This window comes from Cervus canadensis, chromosome 24 (genome assembly GCF_019320065.1).
Source record: "Cervus canadensis isolate Bull #8, Minnesota chromosome 24, ASM1932006v1, whole genome shotgun sequence".
Lineage (NCBI taxonomy): Eukaryota > Metazoa > Chordata > Mammalia > Artiodactyla > Cervidae > Cervus > Cervus canadensis.
Genome location: NC_057409.1, coordinates 6,759,992 through 6,781,336, shown reverse-complemented (window position 1 = coordinate 6,781,336; position 21,345 = coordinate 6,759,992). Strand labels below are relative to the sequence as shown.

The 21,345-nt window shown below is 46.1% G+C and overlaps 1 protein-coding gene across 1 annotated transcript; it reads right to left on the bottom strand.

Moving 5' to 3' along the window:
- Positions 1–3,378: 3,378 nt before the first annotated feature.
- On the bottom strand, positions 3,379–20,047 carry ELOA (elongin A). Its single transcript, XM_043445232.1, has 11 exons — positions 19,016–20,047; positions 14,299–14,355; positions 13,204–13,310; positions 10,647–11,826; positions 10,185–10,299; positions 9,075–9,230; positions 8,884–8,981; positions 7,879–8,059; positions 7,468–7,579; positions 6,732–6,913; positions 3,379–5,826 (listed from the first exon to the last, which is right to left on the bottom strand). Exons 1-11 carry the CDS (start codon positions 19,166–19,168, stop codon positions 5,765–5,767), a joined length of 2,403 nt encoding a protein of 800 aa, XP_043301167.1. The 5' UTR covers positions 19,169–20,047; the 3' UTR covers positions 3,379–5,764.
- Positions 20,048–21,345: the final 1,298 nt, after the last annotated feature.

Here is a 21,345-nt window from a genome sequence, read left to right as displayed (position 1 = left end):
TTGCGGCCAGGCCATGAAGTCTGCGGGATCATAGTTCCCTCACCAGGGATCAAACCCAGGCCCGCAGCAGTAAAAGCTTGGAACCTTAACCAGTGGACTGCCAGGGAATTCCCTAGGCTGTATTTTATTGAACAGCTCACTAGTTCCATTTATAACTTTTTTGGGGGAAGTCATATGGTCTTTATTAATTTGACAAACTACAGGAAAATCTGCAGTCATCAAAATTATACCTTATGAAGATTTTGAAAAGTATTTTTAAAAGATATGTTCACAGTCTGTCTGAATCAGATAAAAAGCAGCATCTGTAGAAGCAAAAGCCAGACAATGAACAAGTGAGGGCAAATGATTGCATTGAAATTCGCAGCCAGCACCTCAGACGCACTACCGTCCTGTACTGGCTACTCCACCCCCATTGACTTTGAAGCTGTTCTGCTGCAAAGCTTCCTTATTTGTACTCTTGCCCAAGTCCTACAAATATTGGGTATGGCCTGCTGGGCAAGTCGCTTAGCTTCTTTAAATCTCGTATATAAAAAGGGAATAATAAGAGTGCCTACTTTATAGTGTTTTATTATGAGGGCTTTATAAAATGATGTATGAGAAAGGTTCGAAACACCATCTGCTGGGTAGGAAAAGGTTAAATAGTGTTGATTGCTTATTGCTAGCCAGACTTTCAGGCTTCCCAGGTGCCCAGTAGTAAATAATCTGCTTGCCAAAGCAAAAGGCAATTCAGAGCTAGTCTACCCCTCCCTGCAAGAGCTGGTTTCCTCCAAAGCCACCCCGCTTAGCAATTGCAATTTCCCATTGAACCAGGCGGGGGCGCTGAGCTGAAAGTCTAGTTGTGTGTGTATGTGAACGTGTGTGTGCTCGGTTGCTAAGTTGTGTCCGACTCTTTCTGACCCCATGGACTGTACCCTGCCAGGGTCCTCTCTCCATGGAATTTTCCAGGAAAGGATACTGGAGTGGGTTGCCATTTCCTCCTCCAGAAGATCTTCCTGACCCAGGGATGGTCTCCTGCGTTGGCAGGCGATTCCTTTACCACTGCGCAGGTGGGAAGTCCTTCGGTGTTGGGTACTTCCCCTAATTCATCATCAATGTCCTGGCTGACATGCTTTGAGCTCTTTTTATGTGCCAGGTCCTATTCGAAGCACTTGACATGTTTTTATCTCATTAAATCATTATACGATAGCTCTATAAGGTTGGTGTATTTTCCTCATTTTTGGAGGAAAATATTGAGACACACAGAGCTTGCCTGACCTGCTGAAGCTCAGAAGTGTGGGATCCAAAGTTGGGTGGGCTTGTGGATTACCCGAGTCCAGGCTACTATGATTGCTTTTGGAGTTAGCAAATATTTCCGGTGCTCTGCATCAAGGTGTATGGATGGATTGCACTTCCTTGTACCCTTGAGTTCTGGTGCAGCCAGTGAAATGTGATGGAAACGATGGATGTATCCTCTGGACACAGCTTAGGGTCCAGTGCAGTATTCCTCACTCTCCCTAAGGGACACGGAGTAACAAACCTTTTTTTTTTTAATATTTATTTTTCTGCCTCAGATCTTAGTTTCAGCACATAGGACCTTCATTTTGTCATGCAAGAACTTTCATTGTGGTGCATGGACTCTCGAGTTGTGGTATGAGGGCTTCAGTAGTCACAGCCCATGGGCTTAGTTGCCCCAGGGCATGTGGGATCTTAGTTCCCAGACCAGGGATCAAACCAGCGTCCCCTGCATTGCAAGGCAGATTCTTAAGCACCGGACCACCAGGGAAGTCCCCAAAGCTTGGTTGTTTTGAGTCACTGGGATTTTAGTTGTTACTGTACTATAGCCAAGCCCCAAGATCTTGGGGAGCTCTTCTCTTTGCTTTGCAGTAGTTTAAGTGACCTTGGTATTATCTGATCTTTAAGGCTGAAAGAATTCCCCTATGACATCTTGGGTCTGGAGCTTTTTTTATAGGGCAAGCACTGCAACCACTTTCCCTATTTCTTCTATGGTAATTTGTCTGTTTAGATTTGCCATTTCTAAACAGAAAGTTGTATTTCTGGATAATTATCCACTTCATATATAGGTTTTCTGAAGTATTGCATATAGTTGTGACACAGGGTTTTAGAAACTGGGAAATTTTACATAGATATCTAGATTTCTGTCTTTTACTTAAAACTTGTAAAATGTGGCAACACAGGACCCTGCCTTCTACCTGGAAACAATCAAGTGGAGCTGGGTTAATAGCTCATTTTCCTTCTGTTCCCACCACTTCTGTCTTACACCAAACTCCTGGTATTTGTGATTCCTGAGATAACAAGAAATTAGGTAGTGTCTGCCTTCTTGGCGGTTAGTGGGGGCTATGGTTTAAGGGATCTGGAAGAGACAGGAGTCCGAAACAGAAGTTGGACTAATCTATCTGGAGCAGCAGGGGCTAAGATTTCAGTTATCAGGAAGGACTAACTGACCTCAGGATAGTGCTTAGCTTGTGACCCTAAAACTTTAATTCCTGTCAACTGGAAACAAAACTTTGCCTTTCACTCCACCTTTAGAGAGAATGAAGAAGGACACTAACATTTATTGAGCTCTACTTCTCTCATTTAATCCTTGTAAGAATTCCTGCGAGGTGTCACTATTCCCATTTCATAGATGAGGAAACTGAGGCTCAAAGAGATTTCACAAAGCTAGAGTGGTGGAGCCAGGATTTAAACCTGAATCTGATTTATCCCAAAGTTCATGCATTGTCTTCCCATTGTACTAGGCATTCCCAGACCAGGCTACTCATCCAACTCGAGGGAGGCCTATGAAAAAGTACCTTTTCCCAGATCATACTTCTGACCAATTCAGGTTTCTGTAGCGGGGTCAGAAATCTGTATTTTAAACAATGATTTTGGGAATTCCCGGACAGACCAGTGGTTGGGACTCTGCACTTTTAACTGCTGGGTTCAATCCCTGGCTAGGGAACTGGGATCCTACAAGCTGTGTGGTGCAGCCAGAAAAAAGAAAAATACAAACGATTTGTGTTGTTATTTCAATACTCTCTCCCCTATTAGATGAATACTGCATGAAGGCAGGCCGTGTCTGTCTTACGCAGTGACAGAGTGGGGGCAACACAAGTATTTGCTGTGTGACTGAATATGCAAGTTCCCCAGCCCAGCGAAGAGCTTTTGAACTAAGTGCTCACTTTTATCTGAGTTGCCTTGCTTTTGCTCATACGGTTCTCCCCACTGGGAGCCCCCCTTTTCCAGAAGAGCTGTGCTACAGTACAGACAGAAATCCAACATCCTTTAAGGCCCAGCCCAGGGATTAAGATCTCTGCCTTCAGCCCAGGAACCAGACATTGTGACGGACTACCATTCTGACACAATAAGGGAGAACGGAAGAAAGACAACAGAATATGGGTGTCTGTTTGTTTTTTTTTTTTTATTTAGACATGGAATTTTCCTTTCTTTTCATATAACTTATCTAATTAAAATATTCATCTTGGTAGTTACCACAAAAAAGTAACATAGAAAATTGTATTTACATTTTGGGACCAAAATACAAATGAAGAGCAAGATAATACCTTGCTCCTTTCCCTCCCACTTCCCGGAAAGAAAGAAAAAGCCCCAAAGAAACTGTTCATTACACCAAGGACCACAATGGGTTAATTTGCAATTTGGTGATTTGTGTGTAGTGTAGCACAGAAAAAAGGAATTGCACAAGTTTCCACAAATGAGACCAAAGGTTCAACATCAACCTGTGTCTGCTCTGCGGCCATTTCAACAACCCAGGAGAGGCGAGCGTCTGGAAACTCGGTTTCTCCTCTTCCCTCACCCTTCCCACCAAGTCACATCCCTGATACAGACACTCTTAGAGGGGGCGGGAGGAAGATCTGGCTCTGTGTAAACAGGGGTGATCCAAAGTGATGTTGGGGTGTGTCTTTTATTCCCTCTCTGCCCAAAGACTCCTAATGAAGGAAATCAAATCACACACAACTGAATCAAATATGGAAAACTGGTTTCAGTGGCAGAGACTTCAATACGCAGGTAAAGAGACAAATTCAAGGTGTGGACACTGAGAGGAAGCTATCCCAGGCGACAGATGTCTGGCACCTGACTCAGGTGCTCATGTGGTTTTAAAGAAGAGGCTTCCTAGTGTCACATTTGGGGAGTGGGCTGGGGGACTGGTGGAATGGTAATACATATGATCAAGAGAAAGGATGCTTTTACCCAGTTCAAAAATACAGCAAATTAAAACACAGCAACACGTGCGTTCCTCAGGCACCTTGCGCAGCAATGCACACTGAACAATGCGGCTTCTGCCGCAGACTTCTTGCTGTGTTGCTCTGCAATCTTCAGCATGAGCCTGAGGTCTACAGGATGGTTAAAAACCGTGGACTCCATACTCTGAGCTTTGAGCGACCTTGTCAAAGGGACTAGCCACTGCCACGCTCCATGGGCTGCCACACCAACCACACCCTCAACCTGCTTCTCAGATTTCTAAAGGATGGGCATCTCCACTTTATCGTATCTACTTCTATCAGGGTCACGACCAACGGGGTTCCTACTAGGCCACTGCCCTTCAACAGCCAAGAACACTGACGCTGTCCTAGTTCTAATCTTTCCTCCTATGTCAACTCCAAAGTGAGATTCTCCCTTTCCAAACCTGTCGATGCCCCGTGGCTCAGACCCTTTCCTTAAACTGGTCCTTTCCTCCAAATTCTAGCTTAAAGACTCAAAAAGTAGAGAGAGTTTCAAGCTGCAAAGTTCTCTACAATACATAGCAAATTGTGCTCTTTCAATCACATGATCTTAAAGAAAGGCAAAAACAAAACCGATTTCCAACACAGCATTACTTTTTAAAACCATTCAGCAATTCACAGGGAGTAAGAGATTAAAGTGCTGGTTTTTAAAAACTCTTGTAAGTTGCATTTGGGGGCCCACAAAAGCCCAGCCAGGTGTTTGCGTTTTGCCCCATGCCAGTGGGGAGAAGGAAAAATAAGGGAGGAAAAAGGAGTCTAAAGTTTTGAATTAGAAACTGGAAACTGTAAAAATACTGGGGTTCTGTGTCCTCAAGTTAAGCCTCAAGAGAAGCGGGACCTGGCAAAAAGGGGGGGGGGGGGAGACTCTAGAATGTCCCTTAATAAATACTATGTGATGAGGAGGGAAGAGATGCACCGGGGCAGGACCGCAGCACGACACTGAAATAGGTCCCAGAGGGAGGGGGGCCGCCCTGCACACGTCCGGTCTCCAGGCCGGGGCTCCCCTTCCAGCACAGGCAGCCCGCAGCGCAGCGTGCCCCACACAGACTCCCGGGGTGCCCAGGTCTCTCTCTGGACCGCAGTCCGCTCAGGAGAGATGAACCGGGACAGGAGAAAGACTTCCACTAGGCTTCTAACAAAGAACCCTAAAAATAAAAGGCTAAGTGTGTGGAAGAGGACTGAAACAGAACAGAAAACTTGGGGGCAGGGGGGAGGTAATATAAATACAATCTGGGGGCAATATTTATTAATTAAAACTATGTCTTATAGTTTACAAAGAAGCTAATTAACAACGAAGGTACAATTGACCTTAGAATCCTCAGTGAGAGCGAAGCTTCGTGTCTTCAGAATGCTGAAGTGCTCGCCAGGCAAGGAGGCAGCGGCTGTGGACACCGGCTCAGGCACACGCCCGTTGATGGAGCAGGACTCGGGGACTGAAAGCTTCCACGGAGTGAAAGGCTCTGGTCTCCTCTCGAAGTTCCATTCCCCAACCCCCACCGTCCTTGTATTCCTCCCCCCAGATTTCATTTCCAAGGTAAGTCCTCGGTTTATCGTCGGGAGAACCTGTTCTTGAAAGCTTTAATCGTCTTGGCCATCATTGGGGCGATTTCTGTGAAAAGAGAGACAAGGCAGTTGTTTCAGAGCCGTGGCAGTTTGGACACCAGACACCAGTGGTTTAGGCAAACCAAAGGCCTGCTACTCATGGCGCTACACAGCCAGATGAAGGGATCCAAGTAGCAGCCCAAAGCGAATGATTCCCGAGCATCTGCCGGGGCGGCGGCAATCACTCCCTCTAAGTCTCACAACTCACCAAGGCTCAGGCTGGCCCCTCTACAGTAAGTGGAGGAACTGGGGTTCAATCCTGCCAGGCCATTCTGAGCCACGATTTAACTCTGCTTCACCAACATCCAGACCAGCACAAAGCCCCCTCTCACACCTGTCTGTCCTGGGCAGCAACAGGCCTGAGATGAGCTAAGTGCAAACACCACCTAAAAAGGACGAGCCTGCTTCTGAACCGGTTAGCCTGAGCCCCGCCAGAGCTCCCACCCTCCTGTGGGCCCTGAAGTCAGTACAGAATAATGCTTAAGTCAGGGCACTCCTGTAGAATACTTAGGATCATCTATGGTAGTAAAGTTAGTAAAACATGAACTAGATTCAATTAGATATAAAAAATAAATACTTGGAAGCTGAGATTATAAAACTTCAACAAAATCATTCAGCTGTTAACTCCATGTTGTTGCCTAGAGAAACAAGTTTACATTTAGGCTTGAAAAAAAAAAAAAAAAGAACAAGCAGAGCACCAAAATGAATATTCACTACGCTCAAAACTTAACACACACAACACGCCTATGAACAAAGGCAGAGGAAGGAGGCGCTGGCGTTTAGACCAGCCATGTGCGAGCTATCACACGCTGCAGCTCACACAGGCTGCGCTGGTGGCGCGGCACTGACGACGGGAAGGGGCCCGAACACGAGCTGGTTCTGAGACGTCTGAGCGGGAGCCCGGTCACTCACTCTTCACGGCCGGTTTCCTCGGATCGTAGGAAACCGTGCTGCTGAGCACCGGAGCCGGGTGGGTACCGCTGGTACTCGGGCCGTCGTAGGCTGGCTCCTCGGGGCTGGCGTTAAAGCTGTTGCTGCTGCCACTGCTGAAGGAAGCCCGGCTGCTTCCTGTCGGGTACGGCGCTGGCTTGATCCTGGGACACAGAGCAAAGCTGAGAGTCAAAAGCAGGAGAAACCAAGCCTCGGCACAAACAGCCTGAGGTGGGCTGGTCTGCAGACGCAGTTCTGTGGCTCTGACCAGTGGACCTGGTACCTAGATTTTGCTCATGGCTTGGAAGTGACATGGTAGTCCTTCAGGATGAATGATAATCTTGACTAACTTTTCACTATTTCGGTGTAAATCTGTATTTTGAAAATGCAAACATACTTAGATAACATAGTCACCGCAGTGATACGTTTTCTGTTTAAACAGAGAAAGGGAAAGCCTTAGGGAATGTGTCCCAGAGGCAGGCCCTGTTCTCCATGTAATCCTGACCTCTCTGAGGGGCAGGGGCTCATCATCCAGGCCACAGTGCAGCCACGGCAGCTGAGGCTCAGGGAGCTAGGGCCCAGGGGGGCAAGAGTCAGCCTCCAGAACCCACTCTGGCCTCACGCGTCCCCCACCTCCAAAATGAACTGCTTCCTGCCCTGGGGCCACCCCTCAAGCTCTCTCCCTGAGCAGGCAGAACCAGAGCAGCAGAGATCTCACCTGATTTTTTCAGGCACAGCTGCTCCTCCTGTTCCAAATTTCTCCTGCCTCCTTCGAACATCACGAGGTGGCTTGGCCACAGAGTTGACAAAGGCCATTTTTGCTTGTCGGCCTGTGGATAAATGGAGGTTAATACCTGCCTTCTTGAGCTGAGACGCTACTGTTAATCTATGCTATTAAGAGACAAAGGCTTTTCAAGGGCCTCCAAAAGTAGGGGATACTCGAACAACCCTGGAAAGCCCTCTGGAGGGTAGCATGGGTAGTGGCAGAACAAACACCTTACCCTCTGCCCGCTTCTGCAAATTCGAGAGAGCTAGGGGCCAAAGGTTCCACCCTGGCTGAGCCCGCCGCAGCCCTGACATGACCGGAGCACAGGGTTCGCTCTCCTGCCGGCCCGGCCTGCAGCCGTACCTTTGGGCTTGTTGGCGTGTGCAGATCGGATGTTCTTTGTGAGGACTCGGAGCCGCTGCTCTCGTGCATCCTGGAGCCGCAGGTACATCTCCCGCCACGACTCGTACTCTTCCGGCCTCTCGTCCTTAAAGTCTCGGTGACAGTGCACTTTCCATAATTGGTCCGTTTCTTCAATTAATACCTAAACTCAGAACCAGGACATCACTTACATGCATGCACTCTTATATACCTCTTTTCCATCCTTCATCACCCAGGGTGACCAGTTTCCTAACAGTATTTTGGTCCTCACAGTAACAGTAGTAATATAGTAAAACACCATAGTTCTAGGAAAAACAGAATCACTGAATTAAAATATTAAGTGCAAGGCACTACTAACTGCAGCCGGGGGTTGTGGGGCTAGGAGAGAAGACAACATCAAAATTAGTTTAAAATCAGTCTTTTCCTGTGCAGGGAAGGAACTGAGGTGAAGTCCAGTCCAAGCATCCCCCGGCACTACACGGAACTGCCATGGCCAGGGGCCACCTTAGGAGGAGATGTCACAGATCCTTTCGATCAGAGAGGGATAGCTCATGCAATCAAATGAGGATCTCCAGCCTTAGGAGGATTTGGGGATAGATCTCTGCCTCTAGAAGACACTCAGTCAGTCTTACGTGTTGACACTCAGGTGTCTGGTGAACACAGCTCTATCCCTGCCTTGGATCCTAACGGCTGTGCTTCTAGAATTGTCCCTTGATTTCTGTATCTAGGAAAGCTCAAGGGACGTGTGGGAAATGGTCTGCCTCTCCCTGCTCCCACCTTTTAATCCCACCTTGATTCGAGCCTAAGAGGCCTACTTAAGATGCTAGGGGCAGGGGCTGACATTCTGCTTGTTTAAAGGCCCATAGGCAAACCCAGAACAGTGCTATGACCGCTGCCTGCCCATCACCGTGGCAAATCAGAGACAAACCTGTTTTTTCAGACACAAGCCAGCAAACTGCCCTCTTGCCATCCAAGCAGGATACTCACGTGATTGTACTCTTCTATTCGATACAACTGATCAGGTGTACACCTCTCCAAAACAGGTTCAAGGACAGAATATGGGACACCTCCCACTTCAAAGATCGCTGAAGAGAAACAAGGGAAAAAGGGACTGAGTAGCAGTCAAGTCACCCAGTGACCCAATGTGCCTAAGAGCAGGAGGGGAGCATGTGACTTACAGTCGATGTTGTTTTTAAGCACCCGGATGCACTGCTCATGCAAGGTCATCATTTTGGGGAGATAGGCACACTTGGAGCCGGAATAGACCTGCATCTTAGAATTCATTCTTCTTCCGGTGAATCCAGCTTCCTCCTCTTCCTGGGGTGAGGAGAGTGCTGTAAGGCAAGAAAAACAGGAATGGAAGTTATAAAAGGCACTAAGCTGGACCTCCCTAGTGGTCCAGTGGTTAAGACTCTGAGCTGCCAATGCAGGGGGCGCAGGTTCAATCCCTGGTCAGGGAACTAAGACCTCACATGCCATGTGGTGCCATCAAAAAATTAAAAAAAAAAAAAAAAAAAAAAAGGTACTGGCTCATCATTGAAAACTCTCCTTCCTCCCCCTTCTTCAGCCTCCCAGTTCCCTTTCTCAGAGGCAACCAATGCCACCAGTTATGTCCTTCCAGAAAGTCTATGCAAAAACAAGCTAATATTTATTTTATTCCTTTTAATAACATACTATCATTTTGTCATTTACTGAATTTTAGAAATCACCTCAATATATAGATTTTCCACTTTAAAAAACAAAAACAATAAAAAAATAAAAATAAAAAACAAAAACCATGGCATATGATGCCACTGTGTGGATGAACCATGATCTACTTGTTAGTATCTTACTAAGGAACACCTAGGTAGCATCTAATTCTTTTGCTATTAAAACTAACCTTAAAAAGAAAAACAAAAACAGAAAATACCTAGACTTTTTTTTAAGCCCCTGTGGAATGTACAGAACAGAAGGCTGCTAGTAACAGCAGCAGCTAAGATTTAATAAACACTTACTCTGTGCAAAAACCCAGAGCTCAGAGCTTTATGAGCATTATCACTTTCAATCCACCTCATAGGCAGATATCATTATTACATCCATTTACAGAGTATGAAACTGAAGTCCAAGGAAATTAAGTTATTACCCAAGATCATATAACTTGTAGTCGAGGCCAGAGCTGGGATTCAAACCCAAGCCATCAAACTCCAGAACCTGCACTCTTAGAAAATGCACCATTCATGATGTCAGATCATGAATTTTTTATATCGCTTTTTCCTTAACAGAAAAAAAAAAAAGACAAAGCAAATTACCTTTTCGCTTTGGTTGGAAGGATGACATCAATTCAGGGGAAGGAAGTGGACGGTAATTGGCCTGGATCACAGGTAATGGGAGGTCAGGTAATACTGGCAACACATCGCTGGGGACCTGCAGAGAAGAGACCAGTGACTGGAGAGCCCCTTTCTGCCAGCACAGCTCGTTCCCACAGTCGATGCCCAGCGGTGCTGACGTGGCAGTAACTTCACAGGCAGCCTGGAGGAGAGGCAGCAGCCATGCCTGACACCACCTGAGTCAGGAGACACAGAGATGGGCCCAGCGCGATGGAATGCCTCAGAAAAGACTTTTCTCGGCTTCTACCGACCCTGGTGGCCAGAGAGGCCAGGAGGACATTATTTCAGACTGAAATTCAGCAAGTCACAGAAAAGCCAGCCAAGCAAATCAGCAGTGGGGTTGCAGGCCCAGGTGCTCTGGGTGGAAGGGGCCGCAGGGGTTACCTTTTTCAGCTTGGCTGAGTCGGCTCCAACTGGCGGAAGCTTCTCGGGCTTGTTTTCATTCACCTTAGGTAATTTCTGAACTGAGTCCAAGTTTTTACTAGTGCTTTTTGAGTCATTTTTTTTAAGTCCTTTTTCTCTGGGAGTCGTGGTTGAAGTTTTCACAATCTTTTTCTTTTTCTTCCGGGGCTGGTCATAGCTGAGGTATGACTCAAAAGACATGGTGGGCTTCTCGAATTCATCATCCGTATCTGCCTCCTCACCTTTAGGGAAGGAACCCACCGACTTTCTATCTGAATGCGAAGGTTTGACTTTCCCTTCTTGAGTCTTCAGGTTGTTAGAAACCTTCTCTTTTGCCTTGGGCAACAGGTCTCCTGCCCCCTTGCCTACGTCTGAGTTTTCCAGACTCTGCTTGTTTTTGTCTGATTTGGTTTTCTCGGAGTCTCTAGGTTTTGGCTTTTTAAGGTGGTTGTCTGAGGCCAGCTCCAAGGGGGGTAAGCTCTTCCTCTTGGTGCTGCCCTCCTTCTCCTTCTCTTTCCTGATGCCAGAGGGCGGTTTCTCCTTCGTGCTGTCCCCGGAGGGCGGCCTCCGGTTTTCCTCTTTGGAGACCCTGTGTGATTTTTCTTTGCTCAGAGACTTCTCGTCTCCTTTGGCATCCGCCAGGCGTTTTTCTTTATGGGAAGATCTGTGCTCCTTGCTCTGACTCATGCTCTCTCTCCCCTGGGCTTCCCCCAGGTGTCGTTCTTGACTGACCCCCAGTCTGTCCTGAAAGGCGTTACTATGGCCTTTGCCAGGCTTCTGGTGGGGAACAAAGGGCTCATGGTCCTCCTCCAGGGGTCTGTAATGGTCCAAAGACACCTGACGAGGGCTGGTGGATGGTGGAGGGGACTGAACATGGCCGTAGTCGGAAGACTCATGGTCTGAAGAGTACGCTGGAGAAGCTCTGTGGTACCTCTTTCTTTCATCTCTCCTCTCATGACTGTGAGATACTTTGTGAGGCCGCTCGAGCTCTGGGAGTTTTCTGTGCTTTTTCTGTCTATTATCAGGACTGTACGACTGGCTGCTGGAGGCTTTCCAGCTTTCCGGGTAGTCCCCCTGTATCTCCGCCTCCTCCCTCAGGGCATCCCTGGGGCGCTTCCGAGAACTGCTCTTCTCAAAGTCCTGTTCCTCGGGCTCTGTGGTTCTAAAACAAAAAACAGAGAAAACGTTCAGGGTAATCCTTGGTCACAGGACAAAGTCACAGAACCTGAACTCACAAAAGAGATGAAGAATTTACATAGTTAGAAACAAGGGCTTGGAAAGAAGGTTCTGCTTAAAGATACCCAACTAGGTTGGTTTGTTTTTTTTTTTAAAGGAGAAAAATAAAGTTTTATTTGTACAACTTGATAAATAATTCTCACCCCATACAATCCACACAAAGTGCACCAATTCGGTGGTTTTTAGTATAGTCACAGAGTAGTACCTCCATTACCACAAAATCAATTCTATAACATTTTCATCATCTCCCTCCCCAAAACCCCAAATTCATTAGCAGTCACTCCCACTTCTCCCCAACACCCCCCAGCCCTAGGCAACCACTAATCTACGTTCTCCATATAGAGATTTGACAATTCTGGACATTCCATACAAATGAAATCACACAATATGTGGCTTTTCCTGCCTGGCTTCTTTCACTTGAAGTTTATGCACGTCATGGCATGTATCAGTACCCAGTTTCTTTTTAACTGCTGAATAATATTCCATTGTCTGGATATGCCACATTTTGTTTATTATTTGATGGGTATTTGACTTGTTTTGATTTCTGGCTGTTACGAATAATGCCACTATAAACATCTGTTTACAAGCTGTGTGGATACATTTTCATTTTTTCTATACCTAAGAGTGGAATTACTAGATAATATGATGAAAGTGAAGTCGCTCAGTTGTGTCTGATTCTTTGCAACCCTGTGGACTGCAGCATACCAGGCTCCTCCGTCCATGGGATTTTCCAGGCAAAGGTACTGGAGTGGGTTGCCATTTCCTTCTCTACCAACTAGGTTTTAAAACTGAGAAAACTCAAATATTCCATAAATGGGATATGATGAGTTTAACTACAGGCTACAAAGAAGATCAAGTATTTTGTGTACATGAAAATGCTTAAAAAGCTTTTCAACACAGGGAAATATTTAATTTGTTACATTAAAATGGGGCAGTAAAATATGTCAGTTTATTCACAAGTGTATAAAAATGACTTTTAAGACCAGCTTAGAAAGAAACATTCCAAAATGTCAATAACGCTGATCTCTGGAAGGTACAATTTAGAAATTTTTATTCTTTCGAGTTCCCTGGTGGCCTAGTGGTGAGGATTCTGGGCTTTCACTACTGTGGCCCAAGGTTCAATCCCTGGTCAGGGAACTGAGATCCCATAAGCCATGAGGCAGTACCAAAAAGAGAAATTTATTCTTCTATTTTTTAAATATTTTATAATATTCTTTAATGATCATGGATTGTTTTTTATAATTGAGGCAGAATAAATATTTTAAATAAGAAGTCAGAGAAAGAATAAAAAAACTTGTCCTACCGTTCTACAGGAACCAGCTTCTTCCACTGGGCCACTAGGTCCCTGGCAAAGTTTCCAACGTGCTCGTGTTTTCGCAAGCTGTTTACTGTTTTTCCAACTCCAGTCTCCTACAAAGTTGACAAAGGAATCGTTAGAAGGTTGTGGAAATAGGCTCACAATTTTCTAAAGAAATAAAGCCTCCTACTTTCCAACAAACCAATACTTCATTCCAAAAACATACAAGTCTCAGTACAAAATTAGTTTGTGTCAACGCGCCAAACCTCTAAAAACACACAGTAGCAAAGCATAGCAAATTCAGAAGAGAAAAACACAAAATTAAAACACTTCTGGAGGGACTTCCCTGGTAGTCCACTGGTTAAGAATCTGCCTGCTGGTGCAGGGGACACAGGTTTGATTCCTGGTCCCAAAGATTCCACATGCCTCAGGGCGACTCAGCCCATGTGTCACAACTCCTGAAGCCCATTCGCCCTGGAGTCTGTGCTTCACAACAAGAAAAGCCACTGTGATGAGAAGCCTGCTCGTAGCAACTAAAAAAGCCTGCACACAGCAATAAAGACCAAGTACAGCCAAAAATAAATACAGTTAAAAAAAAAAAAAGTCAAGCCCATGGATTATAAGACAAAAAGCACTTCTAGAACTTTACAGATAATAACAAGAGTGATCATGGCAGGTGTCAGACCCTGCCCTAAGAGTACTGCATCTGGTGTCTGAGTTAATACTTTTTTTGGCCACACTGTGCGACTTGTGGAAACTTAATTTCCCAAACTAGGGATTGAACCCAGGCCCATAGCAGTGGAAGCACAGAGTTCTAACCACTGGTCCATCAAGGAACTCCCTGAATTAATACTTTAGGACATTTTCATCACCCGAAAAAGAAACCCAGTTCCTCCCACCCCTGGTAATCACTAAACTACTTTCTGTCTGTGGATTTGCCTACTCTGGACATTTCATATCAATAAAACCACACAATATGTAACCTTGTGTCTGGTTTCCTTCACTTCTAGAGCCCATGGTCTTAATCTTACTGTATAATCTCTCTGATTGCAAAGGGGATGGGATACAGTTGCATAATACCTAAAATTACACAGCTCTTACCGCAAGAATATCTACTGTAATGGGCAAGGCGGAGAGTTTCTTCAAATATTTCAGTAGCTGCAGAGAGAAATTAAATACACATTAATTTTTATAAAATCATAATCATTCCCTGAATATCAAAGAATAATATCTAATGGCAAAGTGCTTACTCTGTTATACAGTATTAAGTATGGTTATTATCCTATTTATAAGAGTGAAAACAGACTCAATAAAGTTAAATTACTTGTCCCAGGATGCATGTAGGGCAAGATTCACTCAGGTCTGTGGCTTTAGATTCTGTGCTTTCAACCACTACGCCAACACCAAAGGAAGACCTATCAGTTCTAATATAAGTCATCAACAACTACTGTTCTGCCCCAGCTAGAATTTCTGAGAAAGGTGCCGAACGTAGGAAATTACTCATGGAGTAAAGTAAAAAGAAGAGGTCTCTACAAGAAAAGGTAATCACATTTCCAGAGAAAGTGTGTTTAACACAACTGGGGTTTTTGTTTGTTTGCTTTTTGATGTTAAGTGGGAAGCCAAGACCAATTTCAAGTTGCTAGAATCGGAGCTTTGCATTGCAAATGGTGAACGAAAACGTCTGGGTAGACTGGAGAGGCAATCTGGGTTCGGCCACATATCCTTTCTATAGTATAGTCTCTTGAACTTGATCACAATCAGGATAGCAGAGCTGTTGAGATAGAGTCTCAGGCAAAGACAGGCTTCAGTGTGCCCCTGCCAGTTTCTTGCGGGGTGATCTTGTGCAAGTCACTGACCTCTCTGAGCCTCAGTTACTTCATTTGCAAAACAGGAACTGAATCCAGGAACTGAATCCTGTCTCTACTTCACAGGTTGTGAAGATTCAAACCATGTCTGTAGCCCTAGTGCCTGGAATGCTATACAAGCTCAATAAATGCTTATTAATCATTTCATTCATCAACTGACCATTTGTTAAACAGTTACCCTTAAAATTCTACCAGACATTCTCAGCCAGTTCCTACTTGCTCCACTTCTACCCAAAGTCATGATTGCTATGCCATTCTCTAGGCAAGGTTTATGTATATATAAATAAATTTACATTCAAGGAGTACTGAAAAGTACACATTGTTCAAAATAGATTAACTATGACTGCCTTTATATTTAAATATCTGATAACAGGATCTGTTCTTTTTACATGTGTAGCCCAGGCTATAATTAGTATGCCATATTGCTACTAGGTGGAGTAGCAAGTATGTTTTTCTGGTCATTCTACTTCAATAATTACTGAACACAGTCGCTAGGCAGAGCAACTGGATCCCATGTGATCATCTTGTTTGACTGGGAACAACTGAGAAGCCAAGTAGTGTATCTATGAAGTTTTACCTTCATAGCTGAGCGAAAACTATGCTCTACTTCCAATTCAATCACCACCACCATCCAACTCAGGACAAAGTATATGTGTATTTCTTGTCACCCAAGTGATGGGTGCAAAGATTCCTGCCAAATCCTTTTCTTAAAAAGTAAAATTTAGAATATCTGAAGAGATCAAAAAGAGATTGTCTCCTCTAACACCATTCTCTGGAAGGCATTTATATATTGAATACTATTTATTGTGCATTGACTACCATGTTAAGTTCTTACACCTGTTCGCTCATTTCATTCTCATTAACCAACCCTATAAAATGGACTTTATGTTCTCCATTTTACAGATATTGAAACTAAGCTCAGTGAGATTAAGCTGACTTGCCTAACAAGCAAGTCAGTCAAGTGTGTTTAACACAGCAGGCACTGGGTTGGTAAAATGTTACAGAAAAACCCCTTTGGCCAACTCAATACTACAAAGCCACATTAAAAAAAAACAAAAAACACTGTCCTTAGAAGATAGGAAAAGAAAACCTGCCTCTTAGCACACTTGACACAGAGCAGAAGAGTCCCTCCCTAGTGTTACAATGTCAGACAGTTTAGAGTCTGCAGAGGAAAGGAGGTCACTACGAGGACCTCTGTAAAGGCCACATATAAGAATGGGGCTAGAAGTCACTGAAGGTGTGTTCATCTTGAAGCCTAGCACTAACTTGAAGTGTAAATCCTGTCTTTCTGCTTCCTTTTCGGTTAGAAGGGGCCACTTAAAAGCAGACAAAACTAAAACCCTGGAGACATTCAAACCAATTTAGCCCAAGCCAAGGGAAACACGGCTTCAGAGCCTCTCTATTTTCAATGAGGTTCAAAGAAGAACAAAGCATTAAAAAGTAAAGCTCTTGGGGCATCCTCAGGTAGGTGGAAACTTGCTGTAACCAAACTGAGGGACCAGTTGTAGTTTGCAAGAATTGATAACGAGTCATTGAGAAACGGAAAACATTTGCACAGTCCATGCTTAGGAATCTCAGTTGTCCTTTGCATACTACTTCATCCCAAAGAGCTAGAGACGTTCGTAGTGTTGACCCCTTGCTCCCCACTTGCCTTCAAACTGTGTTCCTGGTAGTTTCCATGTTCAAAGGATAACATGTGACAAGTAACTTGACCAGCCATGAAAACGGTTTCCACTTAAACAGTAGGAACCAAGTGACCCTAGTTTGTCTGATACATTTCCCCCAAGTAAGCTAGATTATACATGGGCTTAAAGTGAAAACAGAGTTATAGTCAAACATCTAAATGTTTAACACTGGAAAATCCATGCACAGAGGTGTAGAATCAACCCTTTGGCTAATAATGGTTTTGAAATCAAGATTTAGTTTCAAATTTCAATACTGCTATATAATCATCTTGCAATTTCAAGAACAACCTGTGGGAGCTTGTTGGGTTAACAGAAGGTTGAGAAGGCCAGTGTGCCAGCTTGCAGTTTTCCCTCTGCATTAGCTCATTTGTGAATGCCAACTATTGTGCCCTTTGCAAAAATGATCTTCATAATGCAAAGTCAGAAGTTTAGGGTGTCTATGCCCAGATACTCACAATCACTCCTAGTTGGAATAGGTTGAGAAGTCAAACGAACCTTTTCTTACTTTGAAATTTCATGCACATCAACAACTAGAAAAGCTACTTCAAAATTTAAGTTCTAGTGGGAAAATGGCTATAGATACTAACATGGTGCCTTCTTTTTTTTTTTTTTTTAACCCAATGGAAGATGAAACTGGGGAGATAAGGGGATTTACATAATGTTTTAAGGTTTGAAAAAGTCAGTAACAAACCTACAGTGTCCGAGAAAACAAGCTAGTACTCAGAAATAATGACCATTGATTAGAAGCCCACAAAGGGTTATTGTAAAAAGAAACTTGTAAATATGCCTGTCCACTAGGTACTGAAGCCAGGAGAGAAAATATAACACAAAACAAGTGAAAGCATTTCAGTTTTCACGACTTAAAGCTCAAATGTCTTCCTGAAGAAGTGGATCTTTGAGCTAGGTATGCATGAGGCAAGTGGTCTGATAATGAGATACAGCCTTCAGAAACAGAAAAAAACCCCACCTATGACAGACTGAGAACAAGGTGAAGAGAAAGGGACCCATCAAGAAAAACTGTACAGAGTGGAGATTAACCCCTACGGAGCACTCCCGCCTTTGGTACTGTCCTAGAAGAAGCAGGTGAGGAAAGTGGCTTAGCAAGGAACATTCCACCCCGCCCCGCCCCCGCCCCCCCCCCCCCCGCAAATGTCTATGGCTAGCAAATAAACGAGAACTCAAATCTCACCATTTTATCTCTAATGACCCCCTGGATTATTTCCTCTTTAAAAGGCACTCTGGGATTTACAGATCCAACTCTTAAGGACTGTACACAGCAGCTATAATGCTGACAGAAATGTCAAACACCTTGAGTGTTTTCATCACTGTATTTCAATTAAAAAAAAAAACCCTAACATCCACCGGACCCTCACCCAGACACTGAGAAGCTGGATGAGAAGAAAAGTCGGAGGAAAAAAAAAAAAAAAAACAACAAACGCATTTAACTTATGGAAACAGTTAAGGAGAGGGAATAAAACTAGCCGAGCACAATTAAAAATGGTTGCCCATCATTCGCAGCTGCCAGAAACGGTAGCCCTTACCTTTCTAGCAATGCCAGAAGAAAAAGGAAAATTTAGCTGCAACTTCTAACCCTGTTCCCCCCGGCCCCCCTTCCTATTACAACCTAAGTTTTTAGTTAGGGTGACATGAGGTTTATTTTTGCTTTGAAAGAGATTTACTGAGAAAGCAAAAAAAAAGGGGGTCCACGTTCTAATTATCAAGGCGGAAAGAAATTTTAAAATGTCTTAAAAGACGCAGAGACCACACACCGAGCCTAGGTTCCATCAGGCGCAGGCAGAGAACCACCGACCCGCTACCCCTTTCTCCCCAACAAACATCAAAAAAGACGGGAAGAAATCAGGGGACGGATCGCGCAGAGATAGGAGCTAAGCGGGCAGGAGTTAACTCCGGGCGGGGAGCTCTCCCGACAGGAAAACAGCTGGCCCGGGACGCCCGGGGGAGGGCTCCGCGAGCCCCGCCGGCACGCGGCGTCCGCGCGGAGCGCGCCCCTGGCCCTCCGCAGCCCTCGGGCTCCCGGGCCCGGCACAAGCCGGCCGGGCCCCGCCGAGGCCGGCCGCCCTACGGGCTCCACCGCGTGGGCAGCGGCCGGACGGCCACGAAGTTCCCCGCCGCAGGCCGCAGCCCGGCGGGGACCGCGCCGCGGGTCCGAGCCCCCCGCGGCCGCGCCCGGGCCCGCGACCGTTACCGGGCCGCGCCGCGCCCAACGCCCTCCCCGCGCCGCGCCCGCCCGCCCGCCCGCTCGCTCACCTTCTTCGGGTCTGCGTTCGTGGCCAGGCGCGCCTGCAGCTTCTCCACAACTTGCAGCGCCGACTCCGCCGCCATCGCTGTCACTGGCGCGGCCTCCTCGCCGGAACTGGGCTCGCGTCGCGTCCTCGGGCTGCGGCTCCGCCCTCCGTGCATCCCCGGCGGAGACGGAAGCGCGACCGGTCCCTTCCGGGCCTCAGCGAAGTAGGAGGCGGGGGGCGGGGAGGTGCGTCTGGGGCGCCGCTCGGCCGCAGGCCCCGCCCCCGCGGCCCGGGACCGGGGTCCACTGCGCGCACCCGCGGGGCCGAGCGCTCCGGGAGCCGGCGTGGGGGGGCGGGTCGCTTGGCCTCGGCGCGCCGGGTGCTCCGCACTGGTCGCCGCTGGGCAGCCCCGCTTCTGGTCCTCGGGAGCGCGGAGCCAAGTCCCCGAAAAGACCACGCTCCGATGTCCAGCCGAGGCGGAATGTAGACCGCAGCCCCGGACCCTGGTTTTATAAACCCGGGCCTGTCCCTTGCGCTGTTAGCCACGCCCTAAATAACACCTGTGTGTAGTTCCGGAGTGGGTCTGCGGCTAATGAAATCAGCAAGGATTAACTCTAGTGACCACTCTTGATTGGGCGCACTGAAGCCCAGTGATTGAGTTAGCTTAATTTCACTCTCAGTACAACCCAATGAAACGAGTCATGTTATCCCCACTTTACAGATGAGGAACCCGTAGCTCAGGGGGATGAAGTTAACTTGCCCGTGGTCACATAACAGCAAAGAAGTGATGCTGGAATTTGAATCTAAACAGTCTAGGTTCACTGTGAACGCATACCTCTGAATAGGTCAAGGATCTGAGGCCCAGAGTGTGAAAGGGATACGTTAAAAGTCAAACAATTTAGCTACAAGAGGTAACAACAGGCCATGTCTCACTTTCACCCCAAAACAGTGCCTGGTACCCCAGTACCAAATAAATACTTCTTGAATGAACCAATGGCTATTTCCTCTAAACTAGTAGGGCCTAAATCAGACCAGTCCAAGACACCATCCCTGAGGGTTCTTACCCTCATCCCAGAAGCACTAAATTTAACTATTAATAAACTATTATCATGGCTAAAAAGAGCTACTAAACAGTTGAAGGGAGAAGGCAATGGCAGCCCACTCCAGTACTCTTGCCTGGAAAATCCCATGGGCAGAGCCTGGTAGGCTGCAATCCATGGGGTCGCTAAGAGTCAGACACAGGACTGAGCGACTTCACTTTCACTTTTCACTTTCATGCACTGGAGAAGGAAATGGCAAGGACTCCAGTGTTCTTGCCTGGAGAATCCCAGGGATGGGGGAGCCTGGTGGGCTGCCGTCTATGGGGTCGAACAGAGTCGGACACGACTGAAGCGACTTAGCAGCAGCAACAAAGAGTTGAAGGGGCTTCCCTTGTAGTTTAGCTGGTAAAGAATCTGCCTGCAATGCAGGAGACCCTGATTTGATTCGTGAGCCAGGAAGATCCCCTGGAGAAGCGATAGGCTACCCACTCCAGTATTCTGACCTGGAGAATTCCACAGAGGAATCTGGCAGGCTACAGTCCACGGGATCGAAAAGAGTCCGACACGACTGAGGGACTTTCACTTCAAACAGTTGAAAATTGGTTTAAAATACCAGCATTGATTATGTCTTGTTTGATTAGATCAGATCAGGTTACAAACTAATCTGATCACCATCAGCAATTCCCCAATGTACCCAGCCTGACTCCTCACCCAACCTGGGAAAGCCTAGTGGCTCTTCAGGTCTCTGCTCCAGGAAAAGTAAAAGAAATGACATAAGTTGTTTCTTCCAATGAGCTTTCATTCACTAAATTGAGAAGCCCTCCACCCCTCTCCTCCAGGCCCTTTCCTCTGCAACTAACCCTGTTTGGGTGTAAATTGTCAATTTATTCTTCTGTTTTGTCACTGGGCTGTTTATTCAGCATAAAGTGCAGGTGACTGACCTGACCAACTTTATTTAAGCCGCAACGTGCAGTGTGAGGGGTCTTAGATCCCCAACCTGGGACTGAACCCAGGCTCCTGGCAGTGAGAGTGCACAGCCTTAACCACTGGACCTCGAACGCAAGGGAACTCCCTGAGCTACCCAACTTTAAACCTCTGTTGCCCAGCACCAGCCAATCCCTATAGTCAGCAATGGATAAAAAGTCCATGAAGATTAATACTCATTCGGTGCTCTAGAACTCAATCACAGGGTGAAAGGAAAAACACATCAAACGGGGTGAGGAGCCTTGCATTCTAGTCCCAGGCCTAAAATCTCCCTCTCCTGCACAGGAAATGCTTAATTTATATTTATATTTTAAATGCATTCCATTTT